The 20,935-nt window shown below is 41.4% G+C and overlaps 1 protein-coding gene and 1 pseudogene across 2 annotated transcripts in view; one reads left to right on the top strand and one right to left on the bottom strand.

The window, feature by feature from the left end:
* Window positions 1-1,093: 1,093 nt before the first annotated feature.
* ZRANB1 (zinc finger RANBP2-type containing 1) overlaps window positions 1,094-20,935 on the top strand; it is a 50,833-nt gene continuing 30,991 nt past the window's right edge. Inside the window, 3 exon segments of the mRNA XM_017858643.1 lie at window positions 1,094-1,271; window positions 3,152-3,955; window positions 3,957-4,000. Coding sequence (XP_017714132.1) covers window positions 1,231-1,271; window positions 3,152-3,955; window positions 3,957-4,000 — 889 coding nt within the window. The 5' untranslated portion in view covers window positions 1,094-1,230.
* On the bottom strand, window positions 9,011-9,842 carry LOC108519566 (40S ribosomal protein S6 pseudogene; annotated as a pseudogene). The gene has a single exon (XR_001882661.1). The product of XR_001882661.1 is annotated as a 40S ribosomal protein S6 pseudogene (transcript).

Below are 20,935 nucleotides of genomic sequence, written 5' to 3'. Positions count from 1 at the left end.
CCTCATTCTCCCAAAGTGCTGGGATTATAGACTTGAGCCACCGTGCTTATTATCTAATATAAGGCACATCTCTTAAAACTCTTGAGCTTGGTTTTGGTATTGCTTAGTTACCTGGATTTTCAGAGGTTGGTGGGCTAATTAGGCAGCTATCTGTCCATTGTTTTACCAGGAATTTATGACAGTGATTATTTTTTATGGCAATTTTTTGTTTTTTAAATCAGCCTAGACATTTAAATATATTATGCCAGTGTATTAGTTACATGAACATTAGCTAAGATAACGTAAGGTTACGGGCTGTTTAGTTGCGCCTACAAACATAGTAAGACTTAACAAAACAAGTATGGATTTTGAATGTGAATATTTTAAAAGATATATTGAAATTACTTAGAGTAGCCCTGGATATATGTTCGTTATGGATGGCATTTATCTTGTTAATAAGTTTCTACATGCTCATTTTAAGTTTTGGTAGCATGAACAAGTAACTTATATTTTGTTCCTGAGAAACTTAAAGAATCTGCCTAAGGAGTATGAAAATTGCCATTAAATCTGTATTTTCTACTTTTTGGATGCTTATATGATTATAGTTCTCTGCTCTTGCACACATTTTTGGGCTGCTATCAGGTTGTAAGTAATCATTATACAGACTAGATTTAAAAATTTAAGCAAGATAATTTTATATTCCTTGGATCAGGGAAAAAAATGCAGTTGCTGAAGGTGGTTTCATAGCTAAATATAAGCAATTATTTTGCTTTTCTACTTTTTTGGATTTTATCATCTTTTCCCTTTTAGTAATAGAAGTAATACAGGTAGGAATTAACTTAGCACTGCCAAATTAATGGTAATATTAGACCTTTGTACACAGCACAGGATTAAAGTTATATAGAAAAATATCTCATCCGTGTTTAATTTGGCTGACCAGCTCAGTTGATTAGCCAGTTTTATTGTTCTGTTAAATTAAAATTCTAAATATAGTTGTCCATTGTTTAAATAAATGAGTAGGGTTAAAATAGAGAATTGATAAAAATAAAGCCTTAAAAAAACCTTTTAGCTAAAGTAGCAGGCTTCAAGTGAAATTCAGTTTTGGTCTCCTTTACAGGAATAGCTATTCACAGTCAGACAGAACCACTTATCACGTTTTGCAGTATCTCCTGAGGAAGTCAGAATCTGAGCCAGCATGAAGACGGAATCTTGTCTTCGATCTGATTTGCAAACCGTACTTTTATTCTAATCATGTGCAAGGTGGAGGTTATAGCGTGGGAACTAAAATCTTAGTAAGTGTGGTTTTTATTTTAGCTATTAAATAGTATATATTCTTATAGTGATTTTTTTTTTTCTTCTTAGCAGAGTTCACACTATATATGGTGTGTGGACTTGGCAGGCAGGAACATAATACAGTATACTTCAAAAGTGAAAGATTTAGGCCAGGCGCAGTGGTTCATGCCTGTAATCCTAGCACTTTGGGAGGTCGAGGTGGGTGGATCACGAGGTCAGGAGTTGAAGAGAAGCCTGGCCAAGATGCTGAAACACCATCTCTACTAAAAATATAAAAATTAGCCGGGAATGGTGTCACGTGCCTGTACTCCCAGCTACTTGGGAGGCTGAGGCAGGAGAATCGCTTGAACCTGGGAGGTGGAGATTGCAGTGAGCTTAGATTGCACCACTCCACTGCATTCCAGCCTGGGCAAAACATGGCAAGACTCCATCTCTAAAAAACAACAACAAAAAAGGAAAGATTTAACCCTCTAGGTTCAGGAAAAATCCCTGAGAAAGAGCAAAGCTTCTGTGCTCTGCCTAGGATTTCTTTCTCTTCCTGCTGAAAAATAGGTGTTGGGATGATACTGAGTTGATAAAAGTATTTAAGAAAAGTGGCCAGTGTCTAAATTCAAGCCATTAAAAAAAAATCATTAAATTTGTTATGTAAGTTGCTTCATTTATGAATTAGTTGCCATTACATTATGAAGTCTTTTTTCATTATAGTGTAGGGTTAGCCCATTGTTGAATCCTAGGACTCTTTTAAATAGTGTGAATATATTTTAAATATGAATTGAATTTTTTTTTTTTTGTGGGGGGGGATGGAGCCTCTCTCTTTCGCCCAGACTAGAGTGCAGTGATGCGATCTTGGCTCACTGCAACCTCTGCCTCCCGGGTTCAAGCAGTTCTCTGCCTCAGCCTCCCGAGTAGCTGGGATTACAGGCGCCTACCACCATGCATGGCTAATTTTTGTATTTTTATAGAGACGGGGTTTCACTTGGCCAGGCTGGTCTTGAACTGCTGACCTCATGATCTACCCACCTCAGCCTCCCAAAATGCTGGGATTACGGGCGTGAGTTACGATCCCTGGCCATGAATTAGATTTTGAATATATTTTAAATATTCAAAATTTAAAATATTTTAATTATGAACATTCACAATTACACTGGAATGATTATGCTACTAGTTATTTCAGTGACCTTCCACAGATTTAATTTTCCCCAGTACAGTCTTCTTCTTTTTGCTCCAAATAGAACTAGATTTTGAGGCTACAGAATATCAAGGAACTACCTATTTCATAATGTTACTTTGTTAATTGTAGCCATTACTTCTTAACGTTTCTTTACTACCTGTGCTAATTAAGAACAGTGGATAATTAGCATTTTAAACTGCTTTTCTCCCTTAGTGAGAATGATAAAATAGACGTTATTTGATCTTCTGAATTCATGAATCATAATCTGTGTTCATAATTTGAGAATGGTTATGTGTTTAAGCTATTATTTAGTTTGTGTTGTTTCCTCTACCTTTGTCTCTTTAAACTATTGGTTACTTTTCTAAATTGATGTGATGGCCTCCCTGAAATTAAACATTTCTATTAGTGGCTTCCCTTTAATCTCATCCTTCTTAGATCAAATCTCCTTATATTTCCTGCCTATCTCTTTTTGCATTCCAAAGTTCAATTTTATTAAATCCCAAGGTCTAAGATTTTTTCTTTTGAGAATTTATCTCCAGTGTTTCTATGGAAATCAAAAAAGAAAATTAGGATAATTCAGTGTCGAAATGTTACATGCATCTTTTGAGAAGTTTGTATTTTGTAGGTTGAAGGGCATGCTTTTTGGGGAGTGTATTTTTGGAGGTGGAATGTAGTTATTTTAATAACCATGTCCTATATTATTTATAGCTTCCTGCCTGACACAGCTCACTTCAAGAAGTGCACAATGTCAGAACGTGGAATTAAATGGGCTTGTGAATATTGTACGTATGAAAACTGGCCATCTGCAATCAAGTGTACTATGTGTCGTGCCCAAAGACCTAGTGGAACAATTATTACAGAAGATCCATTTAAAAGTGGTTCAAGTGATGTTGGTAGAGATTGGGATCCTTCCGGCCCCGAAGGAGGAAGTAGTCCTTTGATATGTCCAGACTCTAGTGCAAGACCAAGGGTTAAATCTTCGTATAGCATGGAAAATGCAAATAAGTGGTCATGCCACATGTGTACATATTTGAACTGGCCAAGAGCAATCAGATGTACCCAGTGCTTATCCCAACGTAGGACCAGGAGTCCTACAGAATCTCCTCAGTCCTCAGGATCTGGCTCAAGACCGGTTGCTTTTTCTGTTGATCCTTGTGAGGAATACAATGATAGAAATAAATTGAACACTAGGACACAGCACTGGACTTGCTCTGTTTGCACATATGAAAACTGGGCCAAGGCTAAAAGGTGTGTTGTTTGTGATCACCCCAGACCTAATAACATTGAAGCAATAGAATTGGCAGAGACTGAAGAGGCTTCTTCAATAATAAATGAGCAAGACAGAGCTCGATGGAGGGGAAGTTGCAGTAGTGGTAATAGCCAGAGGAGATCACCTCCTGCCACGAAGCGGGACTCTGAAGTGAAAATGGATTTTCAGAGGATTGAATTGGCTGGTGCTGTGGGCAGCAAGGAGGAACTTGAAGTAGACTTTAAAAAACTAAAGCAAATTAAAACAGGATGAAAAGACTGATTGGCTCTTCCTCAATGCTTGTGTGGGTAAGTTTCTGTATTCTGCATTTTTTGAATGGAATGGGAAAAGGTAGTAAAAATGATACGAAAAGAGCTGGGTGTGCTGACACATGCTTGTAGTCTTAGCCACTTGCTTGAGACCATGAGTTTGAGGCTGTAGTATGCCATGATCGGTCTGTGAATAGTACCTGCACTCTAGCTTGGGCAACATAGTGAGACTGTCTCCATGCCCACAAAAAATGTATGTATATGTGTGTGTGTGTGTGTGTGTGTGTATATATATTTGTATATGTGTTCAAAGTCACCAGCATTTAATTCATTCAGCATGATAGCTGTACTTTCAAGTATGCATACATAAAAATTTGTGTATCTGTGATCTTGTCATAACTTTGTACTAAATTGCCCACAATTAATTGTGTTCATGTCTCTCCATTACTGGGGGCAAGGGAAACTTTTAAGTTAAAGCAAAGGTTTTACACATCAATGGTAAAATATATACCTGGACTTTAAAACTGCTACTCTGTTTATTGTAACAAGATGTAACTGAGGAACACCAGCTGCTGTTTCCAAGTATTTGTAAACAGTGTGAGCATCTTGTGATGATAGAAGCTTTAGTCAGATGTTAAAATACCACAAAATGTGTGACTCCAAAAAGTTGAACAAACATATTGACCTTGAAAATACTGGTGTTAATTTAACATGAATGTCATGTAGTAAATATTTGCAAACTTTATGGAGCTGATTACATGTAGCCAGCTGATTCCATACTTCAAGTTACGGTTCGTATGTATTGTGACATTTTCCTCAGGAAATACTGTTGAAGGACAGAGACATAGGAGAGCAGAGTTTTTTTTCAGTTCTTGACTTTGTGAGTTAATTGTGATGTAATTCACAAAAGCAGTTACTTGAGTCTTCAGTTTTTTTTTGAGTAGATTAGATGTTTGATTTTATTAAATTTTTGGATAGGGTGCTTACTTTGACGTTCGGTCTGATTACTAAGTTTAAACTCTGTGGAACAACAGCTAAGCCTTAACTATACCTTAGCTGTATGTTTTCCCTCAGTACCAATTTCTTTTTTTTTAATTCCTCTGGGTCCAGCCCAAGAATATGGAAGTTTTAGGTGTATGAACCTGTGAGTCCTAAGAATTGATATCCAAGAAATTGTGAGTTTTAAAATAAATTTTATATATATTATATATATATCATCCCCCCCCGCCCCCAAAGATGGGATCTCACTCTGTCACCCAGGCTAGAGGGCAGTGATGCAGCCTCAACCTCCTGGGTTCGAGTGATCTGCCACCTCAGCCTCCCCAGTAACTGGGACTCCCTATTAGCATGTACCACTATGCCCTACTATTGTTTTTAATTATTATTTGTAAAGATGGGGGTCTCCCTATGTTGCCCAGGCTGGTCTTGAACTCCTGGGCTCAAGCGATCCTCCCACCTCAGTCTCCTAAAGTGTTGGGATTATAGGCATAATTTGCTGTGCCCAGCCGAAATCCTGAGTTTTCAGTTTTAGCTTTGTTCTGGCAAAAAAGAATATCCCAGCAGATGAATCCTTCTGACCTCCAGACGTAGTAGGCACTTAGCAGCTCTTAGTTCTAGTTTCTTCCCATCCTGAGGATGAGGGATGAAAACACACCGAGCCATCTTCTGTCTGTGTTGTCCCATTTTATTCCACTAATTTTTCTGCTCCAAATTGAGGGCAGCATATAGTATGATTGTCAGTTAAAAAAATTTATATAGGAGATACAAAAGGGTTTTATTATTAGTTTCCTTACTGAGATCAAATTGATTTAACATAAAAATTCACCGTTTTGCAAGTGAACAACTCATTTGGCATTTAATGCATTCACATTGTGTAACCACTACCTCTGTGTTGTTCCAAAACATATTCACCATCCCAAAAGGTGTAACTGTCTGCCCATTAAGCAGTTACTGGTCCCTACCCCTACCCGCTAACCCTTGATAACTGCCAGTCTGCTTTTGGTGTCTGTGGATTTACCTATTCTGGATATTCATATAAATGGAATCTTTACATATCTATGAGGTTTTATGTTGGGTGTGATTGTCTTTTAATTGCTTGTATGCCTTTGGAACACTCTTAAAATCTTTTTTTTTTTTTTTTTTTTTTTTTGCAGGGAGTAGTGTACTATGAGTACTTGGACTACAAGATGGTGTTATAGTACATGTAGGTTTATAGATGAAAATGAACTAGACTTCATTGTGACGGTTTTTTTTTTTTTTTTTTTTTTTTTTTTTTTTTTTTTTTTTTGAGACGGAGTCTGGCTCTGTTGCCCAGGCTGGAGTGCAGTGGCCGGATCTCAGCTCACTGCAAGCTCTCACAGTGAAGGTCACTAAACCCCACTAAAGGTCATAGAATCCTTTAGGAATCAGGGCTTCACTTCAGCCCCAGGTTGCTTCGAGTCAGTGGATCTCAGGATAGGAACACCTGATTTGAAATACTTTCTTTCCTTGAAGCATACAAGTTAGATGAATCAACATGTTTGTCTTTATGACATTATTTCTTCTTGATCTTACCTTTTTCTACATATCCTTACTACTTTAGATGACTAGCCATCCTTGTACCTCCTTGCATTTTATTTTTTTGAGTCAGGGTTGTGAGGCTGGAGTGCAGTGGCGCAATCATGGCTCACTGCAGCCTTGACTTCCTAAGCTCAAATCATCCTCCCACCTCAGCCTCCTGAGTAGCTGGGACTATAGGCACATACCACCACGCCCGGCTAATTTTTGTATTTTTTTTGTAGAGATAGGGTTTTACCTTGTTACCCAGGCTGGTATCTTACTCCTGGGCTCAAGCGATCCACCCACCTCAGCCTCCCAGAGTGCCGGGATTACAGGGGTGAGCCACTGGGTCCCGCCCATCTCTTTGCATTTTAATCACTGACTTCAATTTAAAAGTGGAACAAGGCCAGGCACAGTGGCTCATTTCTGTTAATCCCAGCACTTTGGGAGATTGAGGCAGGTGGATCACCTGAGCTCGGGAGTTCGAGACCAGCCTGACCCAACATGTAGAAACCCCGTCTCTACTGTACAAAATAGCTGGACGTGGTAGCGCATGCCTGTAGTTCCCGCTACCCGGGAGGCTGAGGCACAAGAATCTCTTGAACCTGGGAGGTGGAGGTTGCAGTGAGCCAAGATCGCACCATTGCACTCCAGCCTGGGCGCCAAGAGTGAGTGAAACTCCGTCTTAAAAAAAAAAAAAAAAAAAGGGTGAAGCAAAAACTTCTACCAATAGGACCAGTATTGAATTTGACCTTGTTTTATTTACAAAACGATTTGTCATTAAGTTGCTGTTTCCACCTGCAAAGTTTCTAGATTCTCAGGGCCAAGGGTTGATTGTATTTGGTTCTTGGTAATGTGGACTGTGTCTTTCCTATCAGCAGATATTTTTTACTGTTAACTGTACGATGTCATTCTGAACTGTTATACATAAGGTTATAATTATAGGCCTGTTTCTATTTGATAGCCATATTCTGATGTGTAAACATCACTGAAATATGTTAAATACTTTTTAGAAACTTGTTTACATTGTGTTGGGTTAACTAAAAAAAAGGCTTGAGCAGTAAGACTAACAGAAGTTCACATGTACTCAAAATTAATCTTTACTTCCCTTTTCTGCCTGCCTTATGTTCCCCAGATTTCGTTAGATACAGTGTATTTTGGGTTGTTGATGTTAAGTGTTTTTTAAAAAATCCATCTCTACATTATATACACTGAGTATAAAATGTGAGACTTTTCCATTTAAAGTTGGAAAAAGATGTCAACCTCAGGTCAGCTTTATAGCTGATAAACTGGGAATGAGGAAGATCCAGTTGTTGAGAGGGCAGGCGTCAACTAAGGCGTCAACAGTATTGAGCAAGCATATTGACATAGCCATTGAGTGTAAGTTTCACATAAGTCAAATGATCTTAATGTGGTGAGAGGATGTTGGGGACAGCTGTGCCAAAACCCGACATCTGTAGTGGAACCTGAGGTTGAGAATCAGGGTGGTAAAGGTAGAGGTGTGAATGTCAATGTACAGTTGTCTCTGGAATGTCTGCAATTGGTGCTAGATGTTTTTAGGGACATCAAGTTTTTAGGGCAGTCATGTCAGCACTCACTATAGACTGCTTTTCTCACTGGGTAGACAACAATGTGTCTAGAGAATAGAGCAACACTACCTAATGCCCTGCTTTTATTCTGCTATTGTATTGAATCAGTTGCCTTATGAAATTGCACTTCAATTTGTGTACATAGCTATATCCTTAAAAAGACACACGGTTAGATAAGAATACCATATTAAATCTGTGCTATAACTTGTATTCCTGAACCCTAGACTCATATATCCAGCTGCCTATTCAGCATCTTTCCTGGAGTGTTTAATAACTCAAGCTCATTTCAAGCTCAGTGATGCTAAAACAGAACTGGTCTCTCTTTCAAATCTATTTTTTCCTAGGTTCTCATCATGGTTGATGGCAAATTTCTCATTCCATTGCTTGTGCCAAAAGCCTTGGCCCTCCTTGATTCTTCTTTCTCTTATGCCCCACTCCTATTTCTCAGAAGATCCATTGGCTCTACCTTCAAAATATATCTGGACTCTGACCACTTCTCACTATTCTTGTCCAAACCATGATCCCCCCTTGCCTTTGCCCTCCTTACAGTCTGCTGTCGTCAAAGGAGCTAACTCTGCTCAGAACCCTCTAGTGATCACCTGTTTTACTTGGATTAAATAATAGCCAGAGTCCCTCAAAAACTCTACAAGGCCATCTACATGCTCTGTATTGCGCACTTCAGCTTCCTTCCATATACTTTTGACCCTTGAACAGCACAGGTCTGAACTGTGCAGGTTCACTTATACATAAGTTTTCTACCAGCTCGGCCACCCCTGAGACAGCAAGAACAACCCCTTTTCTTCCTCCTCCTCCTCAGCCTACTCAAGGTGAAGACGATGATGATGAAGTCCTTTATGATGAGTCACTTTGACTTAATGAGTTAGTAAATGTATTTTCTCTTCCTTATGATTTTCTTTCTTTCTTTTTTTTTTTCCGAGTTTGATCTTATTTATTTGTTACTCAAAAAGTTATTTCTGACTGGATTCAGACTTAGAAGTAGAAGCTCGCAGAGAGGAAAGTCTGCGTCTCTTCGCAATTTGTTCCTGGCGCTTCTCCTTAGCCTCCTTCATTCTTTTGGCCAAAAGTTTAGCATATTCTGCAGCCTCTTCCTTGTTTTTCTTAGTACGCTGCTTCTTCAGAGCAATACGCCGCCGTTTGTGCTGCAAGACACGTGGAGTAACAAGACGCTGAATCTTGGGTGCTTTGGTCCTAGGTTTCTTACCTTCTTTGTTTAAGGGCTTTCTCACAACATACTGGCGGACGTCATCTTTAGAGATATTGAAAAGTTTGCGGATTCTGCTAGCTCTTTTGGGGCCCAGGCGGCGAGGCACTGTAGTATCAGTCAGTCCAGGAATATCCTTCTCTCCCCTTTTTTTACAATAACCAAGTTGAGAGCGCTCAGATTGGCATCCACAATGCAACCACGAACTGATTTTCTCTTTCTTTCTCCCGTTCTCCTTGGTCTGTAACAGGAATGCCCCTTACTCAGCAGCAGGCGGACACGGCCATGGGTCAAGACACCTGCTTCATGGGGAAATCTTGTTTGTCATTCCCACCACTGATTCGGACCACATAACCCTTCCATTCTTCACCCAGAGCGTCAGCAGCAACTTCTGTGGCCATGCGCTTCTCGTAAAAAGTACGAAGTTTGCTTTCATCGTCCACTTCAATGAGTTTCTGGCAGCCAGTGGCTGGGAAGGAGATGTTCAGCTTCATCTTGAAGCAGCTGAACGCCTCCGAGGCGCCACGGAAAAGCCCTTATGATTTTCTTAATAACATTTTCTTTTCTCTCATGTATTACAAGAATACGGTGTATAATACATATACAAATATGTGTTATTTGACTGTTTATGCTATTAGTAAGACTTCCGGTCAACAGCAGGCTATCAGTAGTTTTGGGGGAGTTAAAAGTTATACATGGATCTGCTACTGTGTGGGAGGTTGGTCCCCCTAATCCCCATGTTGTTCAAGGGCCAAAAGTGTGTTATCTCTGAACTAATCTGTTTTCCACCGTTTCCATTTCATTCCAGCCACTCTTGCCACTTTTTTTTTTTTTTTTTCTATAAACAAGCCCTGAAGCCTTTTACTTGCTGTTTCCTCTGCCTGGATTGCTCTCCACCTTCACTTCTTTTGTCAAGTATTGCCTTCTCAGTGAGGTCCTGTATGAGTGCTGTATCCAAAACTTCATCTCTGTCCATTGTCCCTCCCCACAGCATTAATTTTCTTCATAACACTTCTAATATGCTTAGTCATCTCGTTTATGATTTCTCTGTCTCTACTCTAGAATTTAAGCTTCCTGAGGGCCAGTAATTTTATCTATTTTGTTCAAAACTGTATCTTAGCATGTAGAACAGTGCCTGCTACAGACATACTGGGCACTCAGGTATTTTTATATCAATGAACGAATGAATATTTTTGGGAACTGGGGTCTGGACAAACCTTTATCCTACTCCTATGAATTTCTAGATTCTTTGCCTGCTTCCTAGCTCTCTGTGTTTTTCAATAGTTGGGACTTAACCCAGGAGAGCCAGTTTTACTTCTCACTGGTTGTCAGAAAGACTGAGGTAGTTAGTGGGTATGAAAGGGTCTTACAGGAAAGGGTATAGAGGCTTCAGGGTATAGAGGCTTATCACCAGGCAGTCTATGGATATGAAAAGTCTAAAGTCAGGTTTATGTTTAATTTCTCTACCTTCCTACTTTCACTCATGGCAATATTTGTTTTTTTAAAAAATCATTCTATGTGTTTGTTATAACTATCAAGTGAGATTTTTACTTGAAATATTTTATTCAGTTGTCAATGGACCTACTGCAAGTGAGTTGGCATTTATCTCACTTCCTAGACAATAGCTGCATCTTTCTTAAGTTTAGGAGCTGAGATTTGGTTGGAGCTGTTGAAGGTATAGGGGGAAAAAGTCAAACTTAAGTAACAAGTTCACATTGAAACTGTGTATGTGTATATACATGTATACACATGTATATATATTCATATATGTATATATACTCATATGTATATACATATATGTATATACACACACACACACACACACACACACACACACACACACACACATGTCGCCCATGCTGGAGTGCAGTGGTGTGATCACAGCTCACTGCAGCCTTGACCTCCTGGGCTCAAGCAGTCCTCCCACCTCAGCTTCCCTAGTAGTTGGGAGTACCTAGGTATATGCCACCATGCCCTGCTAATTTTCAAAATGATTTGTAGAGATGGAGTCTCCCTGTGTTGCCCGGGCTGGTTTCAGACTCCTGGACTCAAGTACTGGGACTACAGTTGTGAGCCACCACCTGGCGTGAAACTGGAATTTTTATGCTGAAATACTCAGTTGCCCAAAGCAGTGGTGTGAACAGCTTTCACTATAGGGAATATGTGAATCAGTAATGCCTCCTGGTGCTCCAAAGTTTTGGGGTGACCTGAAGTGCACATGCAGTGGTGTTCCCTGTTGAGAATCACTGACTTATGAACCAAACCAGAATCTCTTCTTTATCAAGTAGCAGGTTGAAGTGGCATCATGAGGATTGTAATTCTGATGGTTTCTGAGCAAAATTTATCCCACTTTCAGAATTTTGACATGTCTATACAGACTTAGATGACATTTATTTATTTATTTATTTATTTAAGACAGAGTCTCGCTCTGTTGCCCAGGCTGGAGTGCAGTGGCACATCTCAGCTCACTGCAAGCTCCGCCTCCCAGTTTCACACCATTCTTCTGCCTCAGCCTCCCCAGTAGCTGGGACTACAGGCGCCTGCCACCACGCCCGGCTAATTTTTTTTTGTATTTTTAGTAGAGACGGGGTTTCACCATGTTAGCCAGGATGGTCTCCGTCTCCTGACCTCGTGATCCGCCCACCTTGGCCTCCCAAAGTGCTGGGATTACAGGCGTGAGCCGCCACGCCCGGCCTATTTTTAAATTAATTAACTAATTAACTTTTTTGAGGCAAGGTGGTGTCATTTCTGTCTCCCAGGCTGGAGTGCAGTGGTGTGTGATCTTGGCTCACTTCAACCTCTGCCTCCTGGGCTCAAGTAATTCTCCCACCTCAGCCACCCAGGTAGCTGGGACTACAGACGTGCACCACCATGCCTGGCTAGTTTTGCATTTTTTGTAGAGATGAGGTTTCCCCATGTTGCGCAGACTGGTCTCAACCTCCTGGGTTCAAGCAGTCCACCTGCCTCGGCCTCCCAAAGTGCTGGGATTGCAGGTGTGAGCCACTGTGCCTGGCCTTAGATGATTTTTAAAACATAGAACGTGTATTGGTCACCTTTTACTAGTTATCTGCAAAAATATTGTTATATTTAATTTATTATTTTCCCTTTTCTCATAACTTAATTGTGTTGAAAATCAATGTTTGATTTTCAAAGGCAAAATATTCTAATTGTATTTGGGCCCCTTGCCAGAAATCCGTATAACGTGTCATATGGTGTCTGTCCACTCTAGAGTGCCAAGTATAACTCTAGAAATACCTAAATATTTCCACAGTTTCTGGATGGGTCTGGGTCTGGTGGCTCAGTCCTGTAATCCTGGCACTATGGGAGGTTGAGAGAGGGGAGAATCGTTTCAGCCTAGGACTCTAAAACCAACCTGGGCAATTTGGCGAGACCTCGTCTCTACAAAAAATAAAAAAATTAGCAAGGCATGGTGGTGTTCCCCTCTGGTCCTGAGGCTGGGATGGGAGGAACACTTGAGCCCAGGCTGCAGTGGGCCATGATTGTGTCACTGCACTCCAGCCTGGGTGACAGAGCAAGACCATGTCTTAAAACTTGCATGGTATTAAATATATCAGAAGGTATTTGACCATTTGGTTTTACTAACACACATTGTTTAAAAAAAAAAAAAAAAAGCCAAATGTAGGCGTTATTACATTTTAAAATATTCTTTTCAGTTTGTTTTGGTATTGATATTAAGAATTATGTATATGGATGGACATTTACAATTTGTCAGAGGTTTTCTCAAGTAAATTATTAAATTAGTATTACTTTTTTCTCTGGAGAAACAAAACTTGCAAAATGTAATCTTCTATAATGATTTTTTTTTTTTTTAAGTTTCTACTGCTGAAATATGTGCCTGGTGTAATGAAAGGGAAGTTTTAAATAATCCAAACAAAATGAAATTAACTTCTTTGAAGAAAAAGTCATTTAGTTTTTAAGAGATTATATTCCTTTGAAGTGGAATAATTTTAAGGTGATATATATTACCAAGAAAATTACCATGTCGGGCTGGGCGCGGTGGCTCAAGCCTGTAATCCCAGCACTTTGGGAGGCCGAGACGGGCGGATCACGAGGTCAGGAGATCGAGACCATCCTGGCTAACACAGTGAAACCCCGTCTCTACTAAAAAATACAAAAAACTAGCCGGGCGACGTGGCGGGCGCCTGTAGTCCCAGCTACTCGGGAGGCTGAGGCAGGAGATGGCGTAAACCCGGAGGCGGAGCTTGCAGTGAGCTGAGATCCGGCCACTGCACTCCAGCCTGGGCGGCAGAGCGAGACTCCGTCTCAACCAAAAAAAAAAAAAAAAAAAAAAAGAAAATTACCATGTCAAAACAAAACGGAAAAGGAGATCCTTGCTTTGAACACTGGTGATTTTGCCCATTTAAGACATCTTTGGGGGACTTTTTAACTTGAGAGAAAACTCAGGGCATACAGACGATTGTGAAGAAAAAAATAGAAGAGGCTTCTATTCTCTAGTTCATTACTCCTTAGCTTTAAAAATTATTTCTTTCACAAGGATATTTTATTGATGACTTACCTGAAGGGACAAAACATTCGGTATTTTTAAAAACACACTGTCTGCCGGGCACAGTGGTTCACACCTGTAATCCCAGCACTTCGGGAGGCCGGGGTGGGTGGATCACTTGAGGTTAGGAGTTCAAGACCAGCCTGGCCAACATGGTGAAACCCCATCTCTACTAAAAATACAAAAATTAGTTGGGTGTGGTGGTGTGCGCCTGTAATCCCAGCTACTTGGGAGGCTGAGGCAGAAGAATCCCTTGGACCTGGGAGGCAGAGGTTGCAGTGAGCCGAGATCATGCCACTGCACTCCAGCCTGGGCAACAAAGCGAAACTCCTTCTCAAAATAAATAAATAAAAGCAAAAAAATAAAAACACACTTGATGAGATAAGTTATAGTGTCCAAATTTACGTTTTTAACTTGCGCATTGACTTCCTCATAGGTTCATCTCCCTCTATGCCCTCTTGGGGCTTTTTGGGTGATTTACATGACCAATATAAATAGAGTGGCAGGCAGGATAATGTCCACATCCCACCTCCCCATGCCTACATCCCAGTCCCCAGGATTTGTGAGTAGGCCACCTTACGTGGCAAAAGAGATTTTACAGAAGTGATTAAAGATTTCTTAAATGGCAGGGTTATCTGGGTAGGTGGTGTAATCACAAGCGTCCTTGTAAATCACAGGGAGACAGGAGAGTGACGATTATAGATGGGACCATAAGAAGAGAAGTGGAGGCTTGGGAGAGTTGCAGGGCCGTGAGGCAAGGACTGTCAGCAGCCTCTAAGAGAAAAGGCAGGGCTTTTCTGGAGCCTCATGAAAGAGCGCAGCCCTGCCAACACCTTGATTTTAGCTCAGTAAAAGCCTTGCTGAACTTCTGACCTCCTGAACTGTAAGACAGAAAGTTTGTGTTGTTTTAAGTCACTAAAGTTGTAATCATTTGTTAGAGCAGCAATAAGAAATTAATACAAATAGCTTTTTTTAAAAAACAATAGCTTTTTTTTTTTGAGATGGAGTTTTCGCTCTTGTTGCCTAGGCTGGAGTGTAGTGGCGTGGTCTTGGGTCACTGCAACTTCTACCTCCTGAGTTCAAGAGATTCTCCTACCTCAGCCTCCCAGGTAGCTGGGATTACAGGCGCCCGGCAATGTTCCCAGCTAATTTTTGTATTTTTAGTAGAGATGGGTTTCACCATGTTGGCCAGGCTAGTCTTGAACTCTAACCTCAGGTGATCTGCCCACCTTGGCCTCCCAGAGTGCTGGGATTACAGGCGTGAGCCACTGCGCCCAGCCCTAAACAAACAGTATTTTATTTATTGTTTTATTTTGAGACGGAGTCTTGCTCTGTCACCCAGCCTGGAGTGCAGTGGCGCGATCTTGGCTCACTGCAACCTGTGCCTCCCGGGTTCAAGCAATTCTCCTGCCTCAGCCACCCAAGTAGCTGGGATTATAGGTGCACACCACTGTGCCCGGCTAATTTTTGTGTGTGTTTTGTTTAGTAGAGACGGAGTTTCACCTTGTTGCCAGGCTGATCTCAAATTCCTGACCTTACCTCCCGCCTTGGCCTCCCAAAGTGCTGGGATTACAGGTAGTGAGCCACTGTGTCCGGCCAGCAAATAGTACCTTAATTTGACAATTTCAGAAATTTTACTTAATTTTCACCAGTTCCTAGAGGAGGTCAGAGGCATTGTTAATAATGAAAGACATTGAGTTACAGAGGGGCTGACTAGTATGGGAAGTAGCTGTCCTTTCCAAGACACAAATGGTAACGGTGTTTCTTTCTGCTAGATGTGGTTGAGGGTTAATACTGGAGCCTTTTTTTTTTTTTGAGATGGAGTCTTGCTCTGTCTCCCAGGCTGGAGTGCAGTGGCGTGATCTCGGCTCACCGCAAGCTCTGCCTCCTGGGTTCATGCCATTCTCCTGCCTCAGCCTCCCGAGTAGCTGGGACTACAGGCGCCCACCACCATACTCGGCTAATTTTTTTTATTTTTTATTTTTAGTAAAGACGGGGTTTCACCGAGTTAGCCAGGATGGTCTCGATCTCCTGACCTTGTGATCCGCCCGCCTCGGCCTCCCAAAGTGCTGGGGTTACAGCAGTGGCGTGAGCCACTGCACCTGGCCATTACTGGAGCTTCTGAATTATGTTTGATGCCTGGGAATATTAATGTTGTCAGCCCTACCTTTTTTCTTTTCTTTTCTTTTCTCTTCTCTTTTCTTTTCTTTTCTTTTTTGAGACGGAGTCTTACTCTGTCGCCCAGGCTGGAGTGCAGTGGTGCTATCTTGGCTCACTGCAAACTCCACCTCCCAGGTTCACGCCATTCTCCCGCCTCAGCCTCCCGAGTAGCTGGGACTTACAGGCGCCGGTCACCACCCCCAGCTAATTTTTTTGTATTTTTAGTAGAGACGGGGTTTCACCGCGTTAGCGAAGATGGTCTCGGTCTTCTGACCTTGTAATCCGCCTGCCTCCGCCTCCCAAAGTGCTGAGATTACAGGCGTGAGCCACCGCGCCCGACAGCCCTGCTTTTTTTCAAGTCAGTGAAATTAATATGCCTGTATGAAGCTGATTGCTGTGGCCCAGGGTAATCTGCTACTTGCTAATATTTTATAGCATTCCATAATTAGGTCACATTATTTGGACTTTACTTTTTGTGTGCGGTGTTTCTGTAGTGTATGTTCTGTTTGTTCTGCTCGTTTGGCCTGTTTTTGGTTTGGTATACCAAAGCTGTTCGGACAGTCTTTCAGTGTTTAGAACTTTTCCTGTTCTATGGATTACTTTGCAGTCGTTATTACTTTTGTGTTGGTAGCTCAGTTGCAGATTTGTGATCTAATATGTCATTTTTTGAGATCATCATCTGCAAGTTTAGAGAGGAAGCTGGTGAAGTTGTTCAGTTATGGCTACTTTTTAAGTGCTGGATTATGAACTTTGTATACTGATGCCAAACTAGTGTTCTAGTGAAAGATATCCTTCTGATTTAGTGTACTTTTTTTTTTCTTTTCCCTTTCTTTTCTTTTTTTCTGGAGACAGGATTTTGCTCTATTGCCAAGGCTGGAGTGCAGTGGCATTGATCACAGCTCACTGCAGCCTTGAATGCCCAGGCTCAAGTTATTCTCCCACTTTCAGCCTCCCGAGTAGCTGGTACCAGAAGCATGCACCACCATGCCCAGCTAATTCCTGGAATTTTTTTTTTTTTTTTTTTTTTTTTTGAGACGGAGTCTTGCTCTGTTGCCCGGGCTGGAGTGCAGTGGCCGGATCTCAGCTCACTGCAAACTCCGCCTCCCGGGTTCACGCCATTCTCCTGCCTCAGCCTCCCGAGTAGCTGGGACTACAGGCGCCCGCCACCTCACCCGGCTAGTTTCTTGTATTTTTTAGTAGAGACGGGGTTTCACCGTGTTAGCCAGGATGGTCTCGATCTCCTGACCTCGTGATCCGCCCGTCTCGGCCTCCCAAAGTGCTGGGATTACAGGCTTTAGCCCCCGCGCCCGGCCTCTTTTTTTTTTTTTTTTTTTTGTAGAGGTGGGGTTTCACCATGTTGCCCAGGCTGGTCTCAAACTCCTGGGGTCAAGTGATCGGCCTGATTCAGCCTCCCAAAGTGCTGGGATTACAGGTGTAGGCCACGTGCCTAGCCCTTTTTTTTCTTAATACATCGTTTTACATATGAATAGAGGGCAGAACCAGTAAACAGGTCTTGAATCATATTAATAGTTTTGAACATTTAAAACTGTTTAATTGCCCTTTTATTAAAGACAACAACACAAAATGGTTTGAGTTAAAATGGTACATTAAAAGTTTTTTTTTTGTTGGAAACATGGTCTTGCTCTGTTGCTCAGGATGGAGTGTAGTCATATAACCTCAGCTCACTGCAACCTCCACCTTCTGGGTTCACACGATCCTCCTACCTCAGCTTCCCTAGTAGCTGGGATTACAGGCATGCGCCACCATGCCCGGCTAATTTTTGTATTTTTAGTAGAGAAGACAGGGTTTCACCATGTTGGCCAGGCTGGTCTCTAACTCCTCACCTCAGGTGATCAGCCCACCTTGGCCTCCCAAAGTGCTGGGATTACAGGCGTGAGTCACAGTACCTGGCTCCTTTTTTCTTAATACATTGTTTTCCATGTGAATGGAGGCAGAACCACCATTAAACAGGTCTTGCATCTTATCAATAGTTTTAAACACTTAAAACCATCTAATTGGCTGGGCTTAAACATTTAAAACCATCTAATTGGCTGGGCACAGTGGCTCACACCTGTAATCCCAGCACTTTGGGAGGCTGAGGTGGGCAGATCACGAGGTCAGGACATCGAGACCATCCTGGCTAACACAGTGAAACCCTGTCTCTACTAAAAGTACAAAAAATTAGCCAGGCGTGGTGGTGGGTGCCTATAGTCCCAGCTACTCGGGAGGCTGAGGCAGGAGAATGGCGTGAACCCGGGAGGTGGAAGTTACAGTGAGCTGAGATCGTGCCACTGCACTCCATCGTGCCACTGCACTCCAGCCTGGGCAACAGAGACTCTGTCTCAAAACAAACAAACAAAAACCATCTAATTGCCCTTTTATTAAAGACAACACAAAAATGGTTCAAGTTAAAATACGAAAAGATTTCTTGTTTTGTTTGTTTTGTTTTTGTCTTTTTTTGTTTCGAAATAGGGTCTTAACTCTGTTACCCAGGGTGGAGTGCACTGGTGTAATCTCAGCTCACTGCAACCTCCACCTCCTGGGTTCAAGTGATCCTCCTGCCTCAGCTTCCCTAGTAGCTGTGATTACAGGCATGAGCCACCATGCCTGGACACATTAAAAGCTTTTAATAGGATCCAAAATATATACAGACTTCTGTAGCAATTTTTGGTCTGCATGCATAAAAGGAAAGTGAGTGCTAGAATACTGGCAATGCCTTGTATGTCCTTGGCTAACTTTGCGTGATACTCTTTTTTTTTGAGACGGAGTCTCGCTCTGTCACCCGGGCTGGAGTGCAGTGGCCGGATCTCAGCTCACTGTAACTTCCACCTCCCGGGTTCACGCCATTCTCCTGCCTCAGCCTCCCGAGTAGCTGGGACTACAGGCGCCCGCCACCTCGCCCGGCTAGTTTTGTGTGTTTTTTTTTTAGTAGAGATGGGGTTTCACCGTGTTAGCCAGGATGGTCTCGATCTCCTGACCTCGTGATCCGCCCGTCTCGGCCTCCCAAAGTGCTGGCACAGGCTTGAGCCACCGCGCCCGGCCGCGTGATACTCTTAAGTGTGATGCGTGTGTAGCTATAAAAACTGCAATCATTTCGCTCCACATTCTTGATTGTGGGTTTACTTCCTATCCAAGGTAGTTCATGTAGGTAATAAGAGTTATTTTTAGCACCATGAAAGAAGTATTATCTTCAGGTAGTTTTGGTTTTCAAGTTTTTAAGGATTTCCTGTTTTGATTTTGGAACAGTGGATATAAAATAACATTTTATGTCATGATTTTTAAGTGAATTGTGAGAATTTCCAGCAACATAAAATATTCTAATCTGTAGGGAACACACATGCCTGTGTGCACACACACACTTTTCACCTCTTCCCTTTCCACTATTAAATGATGCTGGCCAGTTCGGTCTGGGATTTGAAAGTACTTTCTGACACCTGTGATAAAAAGAAAACTTCCAGGAATGAGTGTCTCTATTAAGGCAAATGGATGGTGATGGCAGAAATAAAGCCCCAGTATTCTCTTGGTTGCCTTTAGTATGTCTGAGACATAATTCTCGACTTACAGAGATGATTGATTACACAGGGTTGCCAACCAGTAATGTGCCTTTTTATGCTGAGAAAGGGACTATGTCACGTGATTCTTGATTATGTGACACTGACATTTGAATATGCACCATTGATTTAGTAACGGCTTTCATTTAAAAAACAAGGTACTATATTAAATGAACACATTGAGTTATGAAATCCAGATGTATCCTTTAAATATCAAGTATAAAAGTATGTGTTTTGACTCTAGAGAATTGTTGGGATCTAAACTAACTTTAAAAAGTTGCATTAAACTGGGCACATGGTTAAAAAATACCCAGGCAGCACAGAAATGCAAATATAAATAAATGCAGTAGTTTCTTCTTCTGTCTACTTCCAGTCCTGCTGTGCATAGACAACCACTATTTTCCCTGTCATTCTTTTATTTTATTTTTATTTATTTTTATGTTTTTGAGATGGAGTCTTGCTCTGTTGCCCAGGCTGGAGTGCAGTGGTGCGATCTTGGCTCACTGCAACTTCTGCCTCCCAGGCTCCAGCGATTCTTGTGCCTCAGCCTCCCAAGTAGCTGGGACTGTAGGCAAACTCGCCACCATGCCTAGCTAATATTTGTGTTTTTTAGTAGAGACGGGGTTTCACCATATTGGCCAGGCTGGTCTCGAACTCCTGACCTCAAGTGATCCACCTGCCTTGGCATCCATCCCAGGGTGCTTGGATTACAGGCATGAACCACCATGCCTGGCCCCTGTCATTATTTTATAATGAGAAATTTCAAAACCTGTATAAAGGTTACAAGTGTAATATATTGAACACCACATGCCTTTGACCAAGATTTTCTAGTTAGTTCTTTGCTGTATTTGGTGTCTCTGTCTATATATTTTTCTTGTGTGTATTCTCTGAACTGTTTGAGAGTTGGCTGAAGACATCATGACACTTGGCATGTGTTTCCTAAGAACAAGGGCATTTTTTCCTACATAACCACACAGTATAGTTGTCCAAGAAATTTAATACTGAAAGTCTGTATTTAGTTTCACCAATAGTTTCAATAATTGCTGTTGCCCCACCTTGTTCAGTTAAGGATTATACATTGTGTGTAGTTTTGTCTCTTCAGTCTTCTCTAATCTAGAACAGCGCCGGTTTTTTTTTTTTTTTTTTAATTTTAAAAAATTTACTCTTTTATGATTGACATTTTTGAAGATTCCACTTCTGCAGAATGATCTTCAGTTTAGATTTGTGGATTTCCTTATGATTAGATTCAGTTTAAACATTTATCTTTTTTAGGGGAGGGAGGAATACTATCTAGGTGATATTATTTGAGGCAGCAGCTCCGATATCTCAGAATAATGTCCTTGTATCATTGTTCCTTTTTTTTTTTTTTTTTTTTTGAGACGGAGTCTC

This window comes from Rhinopithecus bieti, unplaced genomic scaffold, assembly GCF_001698545.2.
Source record: "Rhinopithecus bieti isolate Rb0 unplaced genomic scaffold, ASM169854v2 scaffold_42745, whole genome shotgun sequence".
Taxonomy (NCBI): domain Eukaryota; kingdom Metazoa; phylum Chordata; class Mammalia; order Primates; family Cercopithecidae; genus Rhinopithecus; species Rhinopithecus bieti.
This window is presented reverse-complemented; position numbering and strand designations above follow the sequence as displayed.